This window comes from Oncorhynchus masou, chromosome 14 (genome assembly GCF_036934945.1).
Source record: "Oncorhynchus masou masou isolate Uvic2021 chromosome 14, UVic_Omas_1.1, whole genome shotgun sequence".
NCBI lineage: Eukaryota > Metazoa > Chordata > Actinopteri > Salmoniformes > Salmonidae > Oncorhynchus > Oncorhynchus masou.
The window spans coordinates 33,467,753-33,489,092 of record NC_088225.1 but is presented as its reverse complement, the minus strand read 5'-3'; the positions used below and the strand labels follow the sequence as shown (position 1 = coordinate 33,489,092).

At 46.2% G+C, this 21,340-nt stretch overlaps 2 protein-coding genes across 3 annotated transcripts in view; one reads left to right on the top strand and one right to left on the bottom strand.

Moving 5' to 3' along the window:
• The window catches only part of LOC135554764 (cytokine receptor-like factor 3), a 35,806-nt gene extending 26,912 nt beyond the window's left edge, over positions 1–8,894 (top strand). For both annotated transcript variants that reach the window (XM_064987196.1, XM_064987194.1), the window contains exons 7-10: positions 1,780–1,944; positions 5,619–5,757; positions 5,849–5,961; positions 6,385–8,894. In XM_064987196.1, coding sequence (XP_064843268.1) covers positions 1,780–1,944; positions 5,619–5,757; positions 5,849–5,961; positions 6,385–6,653 — 686 coding nt within the window. In that variant the 3' untranslated portion in view covers positions 6,654–8,894. The remainder of the gene's footprint in view (positions 1–1,779; positions 1,945–5,618; positions 5,758–5,848; positions 5,962–6,384) is intronic.
• Positions 8,895–10,104: 1,210 nt separating this feature from the next.
• The window catches only part of LOC135554766 (polycomb protein suz12-A-like), a 39,870-nt gene continuing 28,634 nt past the window's right edge, over positions 10,105–21,340 (bottom strand). The window contains exons 15-17 of the mRNA XM_064987198.1: positions 17,804–18,002; positions 17,179–17,258; positions 10,105–15,223 (exon numbers count right to left, since the gene is read on the bottom strand). Coding sequence (XP_064843270.1) covers positions 14,830–15,223; positions 17,179–17,258; positions 17,804–18,002 — 673 coding nt within the window. The 3' untranslated portion in view covers positions 10,105–14,829. The remainder of the gene's footprint in view (positions 15,224–17,178; positions 17,259–17,803; positions 18,003–21,340) is intronic.

Genomic DNA, 21,340 nt, shown 5'->3' with positions numbered 1-21,340 from the left:
AGTATGAATAGTACTTTATCATATGAATAGTACTTTATCATATGAATAGTACTTTACAGTATGAATAGTACTTTATCATATGAATAGTACTTTACAGTATGAATAGTACTTTATCATATGAATAGAATGTTCTAATTGAATAGTACTTTATATGAATAGTACTTTATAATATGAATAGTACTTTACAGTATGAATAGTACTTTACATGAATAGTACTTTATCATATGAATAGTACTTTGTATGAATAGTACTTTATCATATGAATAGAATGTTCTAATTGAATAGTACTTTACAGTATGAATAGTACTTTACATGAATAGTACTTTATCATATGAATAGTACTTTATATGAATAGTACTTTATCATATGAATAGTACTTTACAGTATGAATAGTACTTTATCATATGAATAGAATGTTCTAATTGAATAGTACTTTACAGTATGAATAGTACTTTATATGAATAGTACTTTATCATATGAATAGAATGTTCTAATTGAATAGTACTTTATAATATGAATAGTACTTTACAGTATGAATAGTACTTTATATGAATAGTACTTTATCATATGAATAGAATGTTCTAATTGAATAGTACTTTATATGAATAGTACTTTATAATATGAATAGTACTTTACAGTATGAATAGTACTTTACATGAATAGTACTTTATCATATGAATAGTACTTTGTATGAATAGTACTTTATCATATGAATAGAATGTTCTAATTGAATAGTACTTTATAATATGAATAGTACTTTACAGTATGAATAGTACTTTACATGAATAGTACTTTATCATATGAATAGTACTTTATATGAATAGTACTTTACAGTATGAATAGTACTTTATATGAATAGTACTTTACAGTATGAATAGTACTTTACATGAATAGTACTTTATCATATGAATAGTACTTTGTATGAATAGTACTTTATCATATGAATAGAATGTTCTAATTGAATAGTACTTTATCATATGAATAGTACTTTACAGTATGAATAGTACTTTATATGAATAGTACTTTATCATATGAATAGAATGTTCTAATTGAATAGTACTTTATCATATGAATAGTACTTTACAGTATGAATAGTACTTTATATGAATAGTACTTTATCATATGAATAGAATGTTCTAATTGAATAGTACTTTATATGAATAGTACTTTATCATATGAATAGTACTTTACAGTATGAATAGTACTTTATATGAATAGTACTTTATCATATGAATAGAATGTTCTAATTGAATAGTACTTTATATGAATAGTACTTTATCATATGAATAGTACTTTACAGTATGAATAGTACTTTATATGAATAGTACTTTATCATATGAATAGAATGTTCTAATTGAATAGTACTTTATATGAATAGTACTTTATCATATGAATAGAATGTTCTAATTGAATAGTACTTTACAGTATGAATAGTACTTTATAACATGAATAGTACTTTACATGAATAGTACTTTATATGAATAGTATGTTCTAATTGAATAGTACTTTACATGAATAGTACTTTACATGAATAGTACTTTACATGAATAGTACTTTATCATATGAATAGTACTTTATCATATGAATAGTACTTTATCATATGAATAGTACTATATATGAATAGTACTTTATCATATGAATAGTACTATATATGAATAGTACTATATATGAATAGTACTTTATCATATGAATAGTACTCTATATGAATAGTACGTTCTACTATAATAGTGCTTTGTTAATGGTAGTTGATGGTCCTAACCTTGGTATCTTCCCCTTCAGGTCAGTACGAGGACACCTACATCGGGCCGGAGCTGGAGTTCCTGGTCCTACACCTGGACCCCCACACTGATCATCTGTTCAGGGTGTGTGCCCGGGGGGAGGGACGTACCGAGTGGAGCCCCTGGAGCGTCCCACAGACAGGATACACCACGCTGGCACCCCATGGTAAACACTCACACACCAGATGGACAACACTCACACACACACACCAGATGGAAAACACTCACACACACACACACTATAGGGTAAACACACACACACTATAGGGTAAACACACACACCACAGGGTAAACACACACACCCCAGGGTAAACACAGACACACAGACACACACACACCCCAGGGTAAACACAGAAACACACACAACACATGGTAAACACAAACACACACACCCCAGGGTAAACACACACCCCAGGGTAAACACAGACACACACACCCCAGGGTAAACACAGACACACACACCCCAGGGTACACACACACCCCAGGGTAAACACAGACACACACAGACACACACACACCCCAGGGTAAACACAGAAACACACACATCACATGGTAAACACAGACACACACACCCCAGGGTACACACACACCCCAGGGTAAACACAGACACACACACCCCAGGGTAAACACAGACACACACACCCCAGGGTACACACACACCCCAGGGTAAACACAGACACACACAGACACACACACACCCCAGGGTAAACACAGAAACACACACATCACATGGTAAACACAGACACACACACCCCAGGGTAAACACAGACACACACACCCCAGGGTAAACACAGACACACTCACCCCAGGGTACACACACACCCCAGGGTAAACACAAACACACACAGACACACACACACCCCAGGGTAAACACGGAAACACACACATCACATGGTAAACACAGACACACACACCCCAGGGTACACACACACCCCAGGGTAAACACAGACACACACACCCCAGGGTAAACACAGACACACACACCCCAGGGTACACACACACCCCAGGGTAAACACAGACACACACAGACACACACACACCCCAGGGTAAACACAGAAACACACACATCACATGGTAAACACAGACACACACACCCCAGGGTAAACACAGACACACACACCCCAGGGTAAACACAGACACACTCACCCCAGGGTACACACACACCCCAGGGTAAACACAAACACACACAGACACACACACACCCCAGGGTAAACACAGAAACACACACATCACATGGTAAACACAGACACACACACCCCAGGGTACACACACACCCCAGGGTAAACACAGACACACACACCCCAGGGTAAACACAGACACACTCACCCCAGGGTACACACACACCCCAGGGTAAACACAGACACACACAGACACACACACACCCCAGGGTAAACACAGAAACACACACATCACATGGTAAACACAGACACACACACCCCAGGGTACACACACACCCCAGGGTAAACACAGACACACACACCCCAGGGTACACACAGACACACACACCCCAGGGTACACACACCCCCCAGGGTCAACACCCCCCCCCAGGGTCAACACACACCTGAAGCAGATACAGGTGATGCGTTCAGCTCCAGGTTCTGCATGCTGACACAGCGTGGTCTACGAACCTCAAAGTACGTCTCTGATGGTATTTGTGTGTCTCAGATGGTGTGAGCTCGCGTAACCTGTAGACATTTGTTTGTATCGTGAGACACTAGCTCTGGTCCAGGGCATCAGTGTGTTAGGCACATAGTCAGGGCACTAGCTCTGGTCCAGGGCATCAGTGGGTTAGGCACATAATAGTCAGGGCACTAGCTCTGGTCCAGGGCATCAGTGTGTTAGGCACATAATAGTCAGGGCACTAGCTCTGGTCCAGGGCATCAGTGTGTTAGGCACATAATAGTCAGGGCACTAGCTCTGGTCCAGGGCATCAGTGTGTTAGGCACATAATAGTCAGGGCACTAGCTCTGGTCCAGGGCATCAGTGTGTTAGGCACATAATAGTCAGGGCACTAGCTCTGGTCCAGGGCATCAGTGTGTTAGGCACATAGTCAGGGCACTAGCTCTGGTCCAGGGCATCAGTGTGTTAGGCACATAATAGTCAGGGCACTAGCTCTGGTCCAGGGCATCAGTGTGTTAGGCACATAATAGTCAGGGAACTAGCTCTGGTCCAGGGTGTAATGTTAACCATTGTTGCTTGTGCAGCTAGATAGTACGCACACACTAGCTACTTAGCACACACTAGCTACTTAGCACACACTAGCTACTCTGACCGTGTGTGTCTGTGTGTGTGTGTGTTCCTCTGACCGTGTGTGTGTGTTCCTCTGACCGTGTGTGTGTGTTCCTCTGACCGTGTGTGTGTGTTCCTCTGACCGCGTGTGTGTGTGTTCCTCTGACCGTGTGTGTGTGTGTTCCTCTGACCGCGTGTGTGTGTTCCTCTGACCGCGTGTGTGTTTTCCTCTGACCGCGTGTGTGTTTTCCTCTGACCGTGTGTGTGTGTTCCTCTGACCGTGTGTGTGTGTGTGTTCCTCTGACCGCGTGTGTGTGTGTGTTCCTCTGACCGTGTGTGTGTGTTCCTCTGACCGTGTGTGTGTGTTCCTCTGACCGTGTGTGTGTGTGTGTTCCTCTGACCGTGTGTGTGTGTGTTTCTTTCTCTGACCGCGTGTGTGTGTGTTCCTCTGACCGTGTGTGTGTGTTCCTCTGACCGTGTGTGTGTGTGTTCCTCTGACCGTGTGTGTGTGTGTTCCTCTGACCGTGTGTGTGTGTGTGTGTTCCTCTGACCGTGTGTGTGTGTGTGTTCCTCTGACCGTGTGTGTGTGTGTGTGTGTGTTTCTTTCTCTGACCGCGTGTGTGTGTGTTCCTCTTACCGTGTGTGTGTGTTCCTCTGACCGTGTGTGTGTGTGTTCCTCTGACCGTGTGTGTGTGTGTGTGTTCCTCTGACCGTGTGTGTGTGTGTGTTCCTCTGACCGTGTGTGTGTGTGTGTGTGTTTCTTTCTCTGACCGCGTGTGTGTGTGTTCCTCTGACCGTGTGTGTGTGTTCCTCTGACCGTGTGTGTGTGTGTTCCTCTGACCGTGTGTGTGTGTGTTCCTCTGACCGTGTGTGTGTGTGTGTTCCTCTGACCGTGTGTGTGTGTGTGTTCCTCTGACCGTGTGTGTGTGTGTACCTCTGACCGTGTGTGTGTGTACCTCTGACCGTGTGTGTGTGTTCCTCTGACCGTGTGTGTGTGTTCCTCTGACCGTGTGTGTGTGTTCCTCTGACCGTGTGTGTGTGTGTGTTCCTCTGACCGTGTGTGTGTGTGTTCCTCTGACCGTGTGTGTGTGTGTTCCTCTGACCGTGTGTGTGTGTGTGTGTGTTCCTCTGACCGTGTGTGTGTGTGTGTGTGTGTTCCTCTGACCGTGTGTGTGTGTGTGTGTGTGTTCCTCTGACCGTGTGTGTGTGTGTTCCTCTGACCGTGTGTGTGTTCCTCTGACCGTGTGTGTGTGTTCCTCTGACCGTGTGTGTGTGTGTACCTCTGACCGTGTGTGTGTGTACCTCTGACCGTGTGTGTGTGTTCCTCTGACCGTGTGTGTGTGTTCCTCTGACCGTGTGTGTGTGTGTGTTCCTCTGACCGTGTGTGTGTGTGTTCCTCTGACCGTGTGTGTGTGTGTGTGTGTGTGTGTTCCTCTGACCGTGTGTGTGTGTGTGTGTGTGTGTTCCTCTGACCGTGTGTGTGTGTGTGTGTTCCTCTGACCGTGTGTGTGTGTGTGTTCCTCTGACCGTGTGTGTGTGTTCCTCTGACCGTGTGTGTGTGTTCCTCTGACCGTGTGTGTGTGTTCCTCTGACCGTGTGTGTGTGTTCCAGAGTGGTGTCCAGGCAGTGAGGGCTACATCCTCAGCAGTAGAAGGAACATCGCCATGCGGAGTGACTCCTCCCCCTCTAAAGCTGGGGTTCTCTACTCCAACGCTCCAACCTACTTCTGTGGACAGACGCTCACCTTCAAGTCAGTACACACACTCCCCCCCTCTCTCTCCATCACAATCTGTAGCGTAATGTTATGCTGTGATTAATGTGTGTTTTGTGTGCTTGCGTAGGATCTCTGCAACGGGCCAGATGGACAAGCGGGACAGTATCGGGGTGTGTGTGGGGTGTGAGGGAGAGGCGGAGTCTCTGCAGAGGGACCAGGCTGTCTGCATCTCCACCAACGGTACGCTCACAATCACTTTTTTTTATTTTGGTAAAGCGTACAATTGAAGAGTAGCAGCAACGTTAAAAGTTAGCAAAACTTCGAGATTTTGTTCTCACCTTCTCCCTCCCTCCCTCCCTCTTCTCTCCCTCTTCTCTCCCTCCCTCTTCTCTCCCTCCCTCCTCTCCCTTCCTCCCTCCCTCCCTCTTCTCTCCCTCCCTTCCTCCCTCCCTCCCTCCCTCTTCCTCCCTCCCTCCCTCCCTCCCTCTTCCTCCCTCTTCTCTCCCTCCCTCTTCTCTCCCTCCCTCTTCTCTCCCTCCCTCCCTCTTCTCTCTCTCCCTCCCTCTTCTCTCTCTCCCTCCCTCTTCTCTCTCTCTCTCCCTCCCTCTTCTCTCCCTCCCTCCCTCCCTCTTCTCTCTCTCCCTCCCTCTTCTTCCCCTCCAGGAGCAGTGTTTGTCAACGGTAAAGAGATGACCAACCAGCTGCCTTCCATCACCCTCGGCTCTGCTGTGACCTTCGATATGGAAGTGGTCAACCTACTTCCTATTAGCAACAACAACAACCTTAGCGACGGAGGCAACTTCAAGCTGAGGGTTACGATTGGCTCAGGGAACCGGGAAGTGGTGTTTGATTGGCTGCTGGACCAGGGGGTGGACTGCCTGTTCTTTGGCTGCTCCTTAGCCCACCCTGGTTGGAAGGTGCTGGTGTTCTGAGGCTGCTGATTGGACAGCAGCCCTGTCAGTCAACACAAAAGGACAAGCAGGGTAACAGTCTTGTCTGAGGGAAATGTCCTGTCCCAAATCAACCCCTTAGACCAGTGCTATTCAAACTTTTTAGCAGGGACCCTATTTTGTTGTGTGCAATTTCTCATGAACCCAACCCAAAAATAAAAAACAGTACATTTTAGATTTTTACATCAACGATTAACCCTTAATTCATTACATTTACAAGAAACCAAAATAAATGTACTCAATTTTATTTTTCAAATACGTTTGTATATTGTCTCATACAATAATCTGTACTCGTACTTTTTGTTTAGTGAGGGTCGTGATCCTCGCCTTTGAATACCACTGCCTTCGACACTTAGCCTCTACCCCGTATAGCAACTGTTCAGTGTTGGGCTATTTCTAAAATGTGAATTCAACTGTTGTTTACAGTAAATGTACCCCTCTTTTACCCACTGTGACCAATCTGTTCCTTTCACCCTGGGAGAGGTTTGATCTGGCGCAGCGATCTGTGCTTCCTCCAGGTATGACTGGTGATGGCTGAGGGTGGTCTTCTCCGGTGTCAAATCTCAGCTCCAGGAGCTCACCTTTCTCCTCTTGGGCACCTGGATGGACAATGTACACAAAGCCCTTTCTGACCTGTCTGATAAGATATGCTGCCATCTGATACAGACTGATGTACCAGAACTGACCAGTCATTATTGCTTTTCAAGACACTCAGGCCGTGCATGAAATGGCACCCTATTCCCTACGTAGTGCTATGGGCCTTGGTCAAACGTAGTGGACTATATAGGGAATAGGGTGTCATTCCTGTGCCCTATTTCAGATGCACATTCTCTCCAAACGTCCTAAAATGGTGGTGTTTTTTAAACTTTTGAATGTGAGAACAAAAAGGGGGTGGTCTCGCTCAGAGAAGTGAGACGTTGCCTTTCATCAAACACTTGAGCTGCAAAGCATGCTGGTCTGGTTTACCACAGAATAAAAACGACTCACTCCAGAGATCCTCTTCTTTGTCGGTCTCTCCTCTCCCTGTCGACCCGTTTTCAGTTCTCTAGCTCGAAGTGAGCAGAACTCATGCGGTGTACAAAGTTCAGATTCTGTAAGTGTTCTGAATCAGATTCCATGTCACGCTCTTAAATGTGCTTTTTAAAAACTTTTTTTTTTTTTGCTAACAGTATTCACAACAATGTAATGTAACTTCACTTGTAGACATTGTACTTTCATGTGAATTTTTGGGGGAACTTGAGGTGAATTTATATTTTACAACGGCATCCTATTTCCTCCCGACCACTATGGGGGCCGTTTTGGGTTGCTTCCTGTGTTTCTGCAGAGATGGTATGGTTGCTGTGGTTACAGAGCGCTCTTCAGCAGACTGACTTGAGTTCGATGGTTCAAATTTAAATGAACCTTTATTTAACTAGGCAAGTCAGGAAAGAACAAAATGTTATTTACCACGACTGCCGACCCCCCCCCCCCCCTCCCTCCCTCCCCTCCCCTAATCCAGACGATGCTGAGCCAAACCCTATGGGACTCCCGATCATGGCCGGTTGTGTGACAGCCTGGAAACGAACCAGGGTCTGTAGTGACGCCTCTAGCACTGCAATACAGTGCCTTAGACCGCTGCGCCACTCGGGAGTGTGACAGGTTAACAGTGGTCATACATGCTGTAAGACACTGCTAGATAAAAGCTATAGCTTGGATACAGTACATAGCTGTATAGTTACTCTGTGGCAGTGTTGCTTCACATCCAAATCATCTGATATCAGTGAAAGGCTGCCAATGGCGCAAGGGTAGGAGTGTGGGGTTGGAAATGGAACCAGGCCACCTGTTATAGTGGGGTCATACTCAGCTGTCTGTCATTCACCACCCTTCTTCATGCAAACATCCGTCTCCAATTCCTTTAACTGTGTCCGAGTCCCAAATAGCACCCTATCCCCTATCTAGTGCACTACTTTTTTGACCAGGATCCATAGGGCTGGTCAAAAGAAGTGCATCAGATAGGGTGCCATTTGGAATGCTGACTGTGACTTGTAAATCAGGGTTGGGGCTCAGTTCCATTTCAATTCGGGAGTTTAACTGAAATTCCAATTAGCGTTAAAGTGGAATGTGAGTCGACTTCCGAAATGGCATTGAGCCCCGTCCTGCTTATTATTGACCTCTGTGTTTGTTCCTTCCTTCAGTACAGAACGAATGCCCCAGAAACATTCAATAAATTGCTTAGTCATCTTGTTTTGGTTATTTTTTTGTGTGTCTGAAATATGAAACAATCCAAAATTGGAGCTACATCAAGAGATGGACAGAAGTCAGGATGTTGGGTCAGGCAGACCATTTCTACTAGCCAGGGTAACAACGGGGTCCAAAATGTTCCGGCCCGTGTCATGGTTGGAAATACAACATTTGGCTGGTCTGACGGGCTCGTTGGACACATCCCTACTGGCCCAGTCTGGAAAGTTCTATTCTCGGGCTCGCTGAAGGTCTATCCCCCATCCTAACATGTGAATGAGAGTTACAGTAACGTGACCAGTAGGGTTAGAACCGTATCCATGAGGTAGTTACAGTAACGTGACCAGTAGTGTTAGAACCGTATCCATGAGGTAGTTACAGTAACGTGACCAGTAGTGTTAGAACCGTATCCATGAGATAGTTACAGTAACGTGACCAGTAGTGTTAGAACCGTATCCATGAGGTAGTTACAGTAACGTGACCAGTAGTGTTAGAACCGTATCCATGAGATAGTTACAGTAACGTGACCAGTATAGTTAGAACCGTATCCATGAGATAGTTACAGTAACGTGACCAGTATAGTTAGAACCGTATCCATGATACAGTAACGTGACCAGTAGTGTTAGAACCGTATCCATGAGATAGTTACAGTAACGTGACCAGTAGTGTTAGAACCGTATCCATGAGGTAGTTACAGTAACTTGACCAGTAGTGTTAGAACCGTATCCATGAGATAGTTACAGTAACGTGACCAGTAGAGTTAGAACCGTATCCATGAGATAGTTACAGTAACGTGACCAGTAGTTAGAACCGTATCCATGAGATAGTTACAGTAACGTGACCAGTAGTGTTAGAACCGTATCCATGAGATAGTTACAGTAACGTGACCAGTAGAGTTAGAACCGTATCCATGAGATAGTTACAGTAACGTGACCAGTAGTGTTAGAACCGTATCCATGAGATAGTTACAGTAACTTGACCAGTAGTGTTAGAACCGTATCCATGAGATAGTTACAGTAACGTGACCAGTAGTGTTAGAACCGTATCCATGAGAATGTGACCAGTAGTGTTAGAACCGTATCCATGAGAACGTGACCAGTAGTGTTAGAACCATATCCATGAGAACGTGACCAGTAGTGTTAGAACCGTATCCATGAGAACGTGACCAGTAGTGTTAGAACCGCATCCATTCAATTAAAACCATATGAGACGAGAATGGTAATAGTACAAAACATCTTTATTCTTTTAAATAGAAAACATTTTCTATGACTCCTTGATTACTACATTCCAACGTCCAGCTGGTTTTAGGATGTTGGTGAATAAAGTCCTGTTTTTCTTTTGCATTTTCTTATCTGGGTTCGCTAGAGCAAAATGTTGCTCTTTTTTCCCTGAAGTGAGGTGTATATACACACAAACCTGGGTCATGTTCACTGAGGCGCACTGTAGCAAAACATTTTGCAACAGAAGATAAGTGTTTTATTGGATTCGTACAGATAGTACCTCCAACTCCCTCGTTGTGAGTGCTTTCTAACGTTTTGTGACAAATGAACATGACCCTAGTCAACATACTGCACACAGCTACAGATCGTAGGAACAGCTTCCTTTGTTTGGGTCCTGATTGATTGCAATTCAAGTTCACACCTGGAAAGATCCACCCCATCACTGGAGAAGCAAAGGAGGCACCTGCAATAACACCCTATTTCCTATATAGTGCACTCCTGTTGACCAGGGCCCATACCAGTGGAGGCTGCTGAGGGGAGGACGGCTCATAACGGCATCAAACACAATCACATGTTAGATACCATTCCGCTCCAGCCATGACCAGGGCCCGTCCTCCCCAATTAAAGCTGCCACCAACCTCCTGTGGTCCATGCTACTTTTGACCAGGGCCCGTCCTCCCCAATGAAAGCTGCCACCAACCTCCTGTGGTCCATGCTACTTTTGACCAGGGCCCGTCCTCCCCAATTAAAGCTGCCACCAACCTCCTGTGGTCCATGCTACTTTTGACCAGGGCCCTATGGTACACTATCTATATCTCTATATCTATATATATATAGGAATTAAGATGCTAATTGGGACAGTTTCACAGGTGAGGAACACAGTAGAACATCTGCAGCAGATCCAACTCCCTTTGGCCAGGAAACTCAACAACAACATTTAACTCTCCACTGTAATACTTACTACAGTTGATGTCCAGCAGGTCACCTTTCTGAAGACGTCGACACTGACCGTGCCAAATTACTCCAACATAAGTAAGAGTACGTCCCAAATGGCACCCTATTCCCTATGAGTAGTGCACTACCCTGTGGACCCTGGTCAAAAGTAGTATGCCATTCGGGACGCTGCCCAAAAGCAGTGAGTGGATGTGGGTGCTGCACGGTTTCAGCTTGATGATGAATGTGGTCATACAGTGTAACTGAACCTTGACCTAATGACCTCAAAAAGGTTACAGATGACTGTGATCTGTGCTCGCTGAGGGCCTGAATCGTCTAGTAGCACCATTGGATCCTGTGACTGACTTGAGTGCTAACCAGACCTGAGTTCAAATACTCGATCTGTGCTTGATTGAGCTTTGCCTGGCTTAAATGGACCTAAAGACCAGTCCCAAAACTGCAACTCCCCTCCCATCCAGCACTCCAGGCAGGCTAGAGCAAACATTAAAGACTCCAAATAGTATTTAAACAGAGGTCTGACAGCAATAAACATTTAGTTTAGGATGTGACGTTTCTACCCTGAGCCAGACACCTTCTAGTCCAACAACACTGTTTCTAAGAGCTGGACTTCAGACCAGCGTAACGTCCCTCAAGTTCAGCCTCAAAATGGCCCCCATAGTAATAAACATAACAATCAAATGTTCAAATTCAGAATGCATCATCATACAACCAACCATTCCCCTTGTAAAAAAACAACAACAATACAGCAGAGTCTGGCCGTCATCAGGGTTGTATTCATTAGTGCACACTGTAGCAAAAACGTTTAGCACAAGAAAACGACAACAAATGTTTATATTGTTCAGGTAGTCCGTCCCAAGTGGGCGGCAGGGTAGCCTAGTGTAGCCTAGTGGTTAGAGCGTTGGACTAGTAGCCGGAAGGTTGCAAGTTCAAACCCCCGAGCTGACAAGGTACAAATCTGTCCTTCTGCCCCTGATCATTTGCATTTACATTTAAGTCATTTAGCAGACGCTCTTATCCAGAGCGACTTACAACAGGCAGTTAACCCACTGTTCCTAGGCCAGTTAACCCACTGTTCCTAGGCCATCATTGAAAATAAGAATTTGTTCTTAACTGACTTGCCTGGTTAAATAAAGGTAAAAAAAAAAAAAATTAAAGTGAAGACGACCCAAGTCTTTTCGGTTCGTCTCTATACTATATATATATATATAAACGAGTTTGTCCCAAAGCAAATATCCCAAATGACACCCTATTTCCTGTCTAGTGCACAGACACCCAAGTCTGTCTCAAACAGGCACCTGAGACAAGACGGGGGCTAAAGTAGGACGGACACGTGAGGACGGACACTGCACCGATGAACCAGTGAGGAGGGACACTGCACTGATGAACCAGTGAGGACGGACACTGCGCTGATGAACCAGTGAGGACGGACACTGCGCCGATGAACCAGTGAGGTCGGACACTGCGCCGATGAACCAGTGAGGACGGACACTGCGCCGATGAACCAGTGAGGACGGACACTGCACTGATGAACCAGTGAGGACGGACACTGCACTGATGAACCAGTGAGGACGGACGCTGCACCGATGAACCAGTGAGGACGGACACTGCACTGATGAACCAGTGAGGACGGACGCTGCACCGATGAACCAGTGAGGACGGACGCTGCACCGATGAACCAGTGAGGACGGACACTGCACCGATGAACCAGTGAGGTCGGACACTGCACCGATGAACCAGTGAGGTCGGACACTGCACCGATGAACCAGTGAGGTCGGACACTGCACCGATGAACCAGTGAGGACGGACACTGCACTGATGAACCAGTGAGGACGGACACTGCACTGATGAACCAGTGAGGACGGACACTGCACTGATGAACCAGTGAGGACGGACACTGCACTGATGAACCAGTGAGGACGGACACTGCACTGATGAACCAGTGAGGACGGACACTGCACTGATGAACCAGTGAGGAGGGACACTGCACTGATGAACCAGTGAGGACGGACACTGCACTGATGAACCAGTGAGGACGGACACTGCACTGATGAACCAGTGAGGACGGACACTGCACTGATGAACCAGTGAGGACGGACACTGCACTGATGAACCAGTGAGGATGGACACTGCACTGATGGTATCCTATTCCATATATCAGCGGTTCCCAAACTGTGGGGCGCGGCCCCCTAGGGAGAACTCAGTCCAGCTTTCAACTGACTCTTGAAAGCTGTAATAGTAGAACACACAAGGCGACGTGTAGAAACTGGTTATTGCATCATCAGTTCCTCTTTGTCATGTCAGTCATTACATTTCTTAGAGAGATATTTATAACCGGTCAGAAATGTCAGCTAACGTTGTTTTTTTTTTAGCTCATAGACATTCATTTTTTTTTGTCACTCAAATATCACAAGAAAACACATTAGACATGGCAAAATGTATAGGAAATAAGCTTTCAAATCTGCAACATTTTAGGGGTGTGAACCGTTTGTGTCATGAACTTGTGCCCATAGAAATGGATGTTCCCCAATGCTGGAAGAGGGACCTGAGTGAAACAGTTTGGGAACCACTGATCTATATAGGACCCTATGGGCCTCGGCCTAAAGTACTAAAGCCTTGTAACAGCCAGAACGGCCCAGAGGGCAGGAGCTCCTGCTTCTGTAGTGAGGCAGCTTGATGTACAAGTACCACTCCTGGACAGAATGCTAGTCTATAGCAGACAGCATGATGTACAAGTACACCTCCTGGACAGAATGCTAGTCTATAGCAGACAGCATGATGTACAAGTACACCTCCTGGACAGAATGCTAGTCTATAGCAGACAGCATGATGTACAAGTACACCTCCTGGACAGAATGCTAGTCTATAGCAGACAGCATGATGTACAAGTACACCTCCTGGACAGAATGCTAGTCTATAGCAGACAGCATGATGTACAAGTACACCTCCTGGACAGAATGCTAGTCTATAGCAGACAGCTTGATGTACAAGTACACCTCCTGGACAGAATGCTAGTCTATAGCAGACAGCTTGATGTACAAGTACACCTCCTGGACAGAATGCTAGTCTATAGCAGACAGCTTGATGTACAAGTACACCTCCTGGACAGAATGCTAGTCTATAGCAGACAGCTTGATGTACAAGTACACCTCCTTGTCAATAGCAGACAGCTTGATGTACAAGTACACCCCCTTGTCTATAGCAGACAGCTTGATGTACAAGTACACCCCCTTGTCTATAGCAGACAGCTTGATGTACAAATACACCCCCTGGACAGAATGCGAATCCATAGCAGACAGCTTGATGTACAAATATATCCCCTAGTCTATAGCAGGGCCTGGTAAAAAGTAGTGCACACTAGTATAAAGGAATATGGTGCCAGTTGGGACTAAGTTATTGCTAAAGTGATGCGTTTACAGACCTCATGGTCACTGTAACGTCAGTCTCATGACATCAAAGCAAGACTGAATAACCAGACATGGGGAAAAACTAGACCAAGGTTTCCCTGCTATAACCAGTGGGACTGTGTGTGTCTGTGTGTGTGTGTGTGTATTTATGTGTGTGTCCAAATTGACTTAAATGATTCTGGCCCACCACCTCTATACGGTAAACCCAACACCCAGTGCTTGTTTGGAATGATGTCATCATGAGTCTCTCTTATTATTCCCTCCAATCACCACCAACACACCCTCTTTCACCCTCCACTCAGCCAATCACCGGGCATCATTTTAGTTACTCATCACTCCTCCAGGAGAGGGCCGGAGGGTACCTCACAACTTATGCCTCTTGCTCGGCCTGGACGTTTCCACAGCAACAGAACTACCAGCTTCATCGCCATCGCCGTTTCCATTCGTGCGGCCATTACCGTGGTTACTCTTACCATCCGCGTGGTCGTCATTACATGTGGCATAGTCGGGTTGCAGCCCAGACGGAGACTCCAGCGCTGTCACCAAACACTCTCCTCCTTCCTGCCGCTGGGTCTGCTGGATGTGTCGGAGGCGTGTCATGGCCTGGTTGATGGTTGTCGTGGTAACCAGTTTAAAGTCATGCATGCTGACCAGGTGTAACAGGAAGTTCCTACAGAGGTTCTTCCTGGCAATGTACGCACCGCAACCTTCCACAAACGCCAGACAGGCTCCGTTCATCTGGTTATCTGCTATGTAGCTGATTTGCAGAGAGAGAGAGGGGGGAGAGAGTGGGGGGAAGAGAGAGAGAGTGGGGGGAAGAGAGAGAGTGGGGGAAGAGAGAGAGAGGGGGGAAGAGAGAGAGAGTGGGGGGAGAGAGAGAGGGGGGAAGAGAGAGAGTGGGGGGAAGAGAGAGGGGGGGGGAAGAGAGAGAGAGTGGGGGGAGAGAGAGAGGAGGGGGAAGAGAGAGAGAGTGGGGGAAGAGAGAGAGAGTGGGGGGAAGAGAGAGAGAGTGGGGGAAGAGAGAGAGAGTGGGGGGAGAGAGAGAGGAGGGGGAAGAGAGAGAGAGTGGGGGGAGAGAGAGAGAGAGTGGGGGGAAGAGAGAGAGAGTGGGGGGGAGAGAGAGAGAGGGGGGGGAAGAGAGAGAGAGTGGGGGAAGAGAGAGAGAGTGGGGGGAAGAGAGAGAGAGTGGGGGAAGAGAGAGAGAGTGGGGGAAGAGAGAGAGAGTGGGGGGAAGAGAGAGAGAGTGGGGGGAGAGAGAGAGAGTGGGGGGAGAGAGAGAGAGTGGGGGGAAGAGAGAGAGAGTGGGGGGAGAGAGAGAGTGGGGGAGAGAGAGAGGAGGGGGAAGAGAGAGAGAGAGGGGGAGAGAGTGGGGGGAAGAGAGAGAGAGTGGGGGGAGAGAGAGAGAGTGGGGGGAGAGAGAGAGGGGGGGGGGAAGAGAGAGAGAGTGGGGGGAAGAGAGAGAGAGTGGGGGGAGAGAGAGAGGGGGGGGATTAGAGAGAGAGAGGAGGGGGATTAGAGTAGGGACGTCAAACGTTCAGCCTGCGCCACAGACACTATGGAGCCTCTAGTCTAGAGCGCCTGGTTAATACGAATTCATTTGGGGCAGCAGGTAGACTAGTGGTTAGAGCGTTGGGCCAGTAACCGAAAGGTTGCTAGATCGAATCCCCGAGCTGACAAGGTAAAAAGCTGTAGTTCTTCCCCTGAACAAGGCAGTTAACATGCCAAGTCTGTCGCATGACTCCAAGTTTACCTCCATATGATGGTTGGATGGAAATGTGTATTCTTTATTTAACTATTCTATGTACATGATGGAGGAACATATTGTCTGAACCACTAGCTCTAGAGAACGACACACAGCAACGTCTTCTGAAACTCTAGAGAACGGCACACAGCAACGTCTTCTGAAGCTCTAGAGAACGGCACACAACAACGCCTTCTGAAGCTCTAGAGAACGACACACAGCAACATCTAGAGAACAGCACACAACAATGTCTCATCAAGCTCTAGAGAACGGCACACAACAACGTCTAGAGAACGGCACACAACAACGTCTAGAGAACGAGACACAACAACGTCTAGAGAACGAGACACAACAACGTCTAGAGAACGAGACACAACAACGTCTAGAGAACGACACACAACAACGTCTAGAGAACGACACACAACAACGTCTAGAGAACGACACACAACAACGTCTAGAGAACGACACACAACAACGTCTAGAGAACGAGACACAACAACGTCTAGAGAACGAGACACAACAACGTCTAGAGAACGAGACACAACAACGTCTAGAGAACGAGACACAACAACGTCTAGAGAACGAGACACAACAACGTCTAGAGAACGAGACACAACAACGTCTAGAGAACGAGACACAACAACGTCTAGAGAACGAGACACAACAACGTCTAGAGAACGAGACACAACAGCGTCTAGAGAACGAGACACAACAGCGTCTAGAGAACGAGACACAACAACGTCTAGAGAACGAGACACAACAGCGTCTAGAGAACGAGACACAACAGCGTCTAGAGAACGACACACAACAACGTCTAGAGAACGAGACACAACAACGTCTAGAGAACGAGACACAACAACGTCTAGAGAACGACACACAACAACGTCTAGAGAACGAGACACAACAACGTCTGATGATGCTTTAAACAGAGGCTGTATAGCGAGGCCAGGGCTTTAATGTGGGGTACGTACCCACACTTCATAACGTGAAGGTTCCATAGTTTCATCACCTCCTTCTCTCCATCGTTCACGTCTGTAAACTCCTGGATTTGCTGGAGACAGAACAACAGTCAGAGTGGATCCAGAGTCAAGTTGGAGACTCCATACCCAATGTCAGTGTGGCTCTGTTGTAAATGGTAGACCTGGGTTTGTATGGGCCTAAAACCTACAGTCTGTACTGGTGCAGAGTAGACCTGGGTTTGTATGGGCCTAAAACCTTACAGTCTGTACTGGTGCAGAGTAGACCTGGGTTTGTATGGGCCTAAAACCTTACAGTCTGTACTGGTGCAGAGTAGACCTGGGTTTGTATGGGCCTAAAACCTACAGTCTGTACTGGTGCAGAGTAGACCTGGGTTTGTATGGGCCTAAAACCTACAGTCTGTACTGGTGCAGAGTAGACCTGGGTTTGTATGGGCCTAAAACCTACAGTCTGTACTGGTGCAGAGTAGACCTGGGTTTGTATGGGCCTAAAACCTACAGTCTGTACTGGTGCAGAGTAGACCTGGGTTTGTATGGGCCTAAAACCTACAGTCTGTAATGTGGTAGCTACCTGCTCAGTGTGGTAGCTACCTGCTCAGTGTGTGTTTGCGTCTCTCACCATGATGGTCCTCTCTCGGAGCCAGAAGGGGTCCGTCTCATCCTCACTGTCGTGATCTACCTCCTGGGGTGTTTTGGGGGTACAGCTGTCTGAGCGGAAGTAGAGGCGGTTGTGACCAGGGATGATTCTCTGCTGGTCTCCCTCTCCTCCATCAGCCTCCAGGAACTCACACAGACTGGGGGGGAGGAGACGCTTCGGTCTAAGGGGAGGGAGGGGTTAGTAACTGACTGTCTATTGTACCGGAATACATACATGCTTTAGCCTACAAGAAGAGAGGAGATGGGTAGGGGGAGAATGAATATATATAAATATGAGAGAGAGAGAGGTAAAGGTCCTACAGGAAGGAGAACAGAGGAGAGGTAAAGATCCTACAGGAAGGAGAACAGAAGAGAGGTAAAGATCCTACAGGAAGGAGAACAGAGGAGAGGGAAAGATCCTACAGGAAGGAGAACAGAAGAGAGGTAAAGATCCTACAGGAAGGAGAACAGAAGAGAGGTAAAGATCCTACAGGAAGGAGAACAGAGGAGAGGGAAAGATCCTACAGGAAGGAGAACAGAAGAGAGGTAAAGATCCTACAGGAAGGAGAACAGAAGAGAGGTAAAGATCCTACAGGAAGGAGAACAGAAGAGAGGGAAAGAAAGGTAAAGATGGATGTTGAAAGCAGCATTTATTTCTCAATGGCAGAAACACATAGTAGTAACTTAGAGCACCCCAAGAAAACATTCCCAAATTACAAACTCTAAAATCAATTGTTATAATATGTTGTTCTAAAAGTTAGGTTTGGGGTTCTCTCCAAATCAGTTCTAACTTTGGAAAAAATCCTACAACGTCCCGTGGTCAGCTTTTTTAAAGAATTGCTAACACACTGCTAACCTTATGCCTAACCTTGACCATAAATGAAGACCAAAAAGCCCATTTTTGTTTTCAGGAATTTATAGGATAAAGACCATTTTGACTTTGTGTCTGTGGTGCACTATATACACAAAAGTATGTGGACACCCATTCAAATGAGTGGATTGGTCTATTTCAGCCACACCGGTTGCTGACAGGTGTATAAAAATCAAGCAAACAGCCATGCAATCTCCATAGACAAACACTGGCAGTAGAATGGCCTTACTGAAGAGCTCAGTGACATTCAGAGTGGCACCGTCCTAGGAGGCCACCTTTCCAACAAGTCGGTTCGTCAAATTTGTGCCCTGGTCAACTGTAAGTGCTGTTATTGTGAAGTGGAAATGTCTAGGAGCAACAACGGCTCAGCCGTGAAGTGGTAGGCAACACGAGCTCACAGAAAGAGTGCTGAAACGTGTACTGCATAAAAATTACCTGTCCTCGGTTGCAACACTCACTACCGAGTTCCAAACTGCCTCTGGAAGCATTGTCAGCACAATAACTGCTCGCCGGGAGCTTCATAATGGGTTCGGGCTCGGCCCCTTAGTTCAAGGGAAGGAACATCTTAACGCTACAGCATACAATGATCCTGTGCTTCCAACTTTTTGGCAACAGTTTGGGGAAGGCTCTTTCCTGTTTCAGCATGACAATGCCCCTGTACACAAAGATGTCCACACAGAAATGGTTTGTCAAGATCGGTGTGGAAGAACTTGACTGGCCTGCACAGAGCCCTGACCTCAACCTTCCCAGAAGAGGCTGCTATAGCAGCAAAGGGGGACCAACTCCATATTAATGCCCATGATATTGAAATGAGATGTTCAACGAGCACATACGTTTGGTCATGTAGTGTAACTAGTGGAAACCGGGCGAATTGGGCATCTAGTTGTCAATCTGCGGGGCACTTTTCATCCCTGAGAACTTCCACAGCTATCAACAATGGAAGGAGTGCTTCAGCAAGAAGTTGCTTCTCAACGTGGATGCTGTCCCCACCAGCAATGTGGCTTCTAAAGCGTCTCAAACAGCCAGCAGCACCAGCAGAGACCAAGCATTAACACAGACTTCAGTGAGCATGGAGGTCAACCGGGCACATTTTAATTGATTTATTCTTCATTTAACCTTTATTTAACCAGGAAGGGCTCATTGAGATTTAAAATCTATTTTTCAAGAGCGTCCTGGCCAAAATAGGCAGCAGTAATTCATTGCAAAAATTACAGACGTGAAGTAATCTAGTAAAAACCATTGAATTCACAAGAGTATATAACAACATCAAAAACAGCCAATTAAAAACATTGACAGGTCAGAGAATCAGCCACAAAAATCATTTATCAGTGATTTAATAACCCCAATCGGGACAAGTTCTTCCAGTTTAAAAGTATTTTGTACGGCGTTCCAAGCCGATGGCGCAGTGTACATAAAACCCTTTTACCAAATTCAGTTCAATGAAAGAGCTAGCTTGCTTCCTCCATGCTAACGTCAGCTAGCTATAGTGCGTTTAGTTCACGTCTTCCATTTAAAGAACAGTGATAAAACGAACCAAATGTAAAACACGTCTGCCAGCTGTTGGTAGCTAACAGCTGGTCATATTATAGATAGGCTTGTACTATGGGAAAGAGTCGTTTCGGCAGCGACCGAGGTCACCGTTACCGAACTGTAAAAAGCGTTGAACGTGTTAGTGGGGGCTGTGTGCGCGTTCAGGTAATTCAGCCGTTCTGTGTCTCCGGGGGAGTTCTCCACACAGCCTGCCGGTGCAGGCTAAACTGAAATGTGACGCGGTGGCCATGGATCCGATTGCGGATCTGGTGTCATCTCAGAGAAGCCCCGGAGCCATGCTTTCTTTTGGAGGGGTGAATGTGGATTTTGCTCAACGGGGAACATTTGTATTTATTTATTTTAGGATTAATGTTGTCCCAGTGGCTTCTTGTTGAAGAGGCAGCTGCAAACGTTAGCTTGCTAAAGCTAGCTATGCTCTTCCTCCATTTCTGAATGAATTTGTGGCCATTTATTTCTAGCTAGCAACATAAGTGAGCAAGATTTTGTTTGTGTACTGCTATATGTGGATAACATAGCGAAGTTTGTCACTGGTATGGGCTCGTAAAGGTAGCAAGCGATGGCAAACCAGAACTGAGAAGAGAGGGAGGAGAGAACTCTGTTTCCTCTGCTGCTGCCTTGCTAATATTCACGCAAAACGTTTTTTCCACATATAATTGATGAAATTAGATTTCTACTACAGACAGACAATATGCTCCTCCATCATGTACAGTCGACTACAGACAGACAATATGTTCCTCCATCATGTACAGTAGACTACAGACAATATGTTCCTCCATCATGAACAGTAGACTACAGACAGACAATATGTTCCTCCATCATGTACAGTAGACTACAGACAATATGTTCCTCCGTCATGTACAGTAGACTACAGACAGACAATATGTTCCTCCATCATGTACAGTAGACTACAGACAGACAATATGCTCCTCCATCATGTACAGTAGACTACAGACAGACAATATGTTCCTCCGTCATGTACAGTAGACTACAGACAATATGTTCCTCCATCATGTACAGTAGACTACAGACAGACAATATGTTCCTACACTGTGTGACAGATGAAGGTGTGTGTGTGTGTGTGTCTGTCTGTCTGCGTTC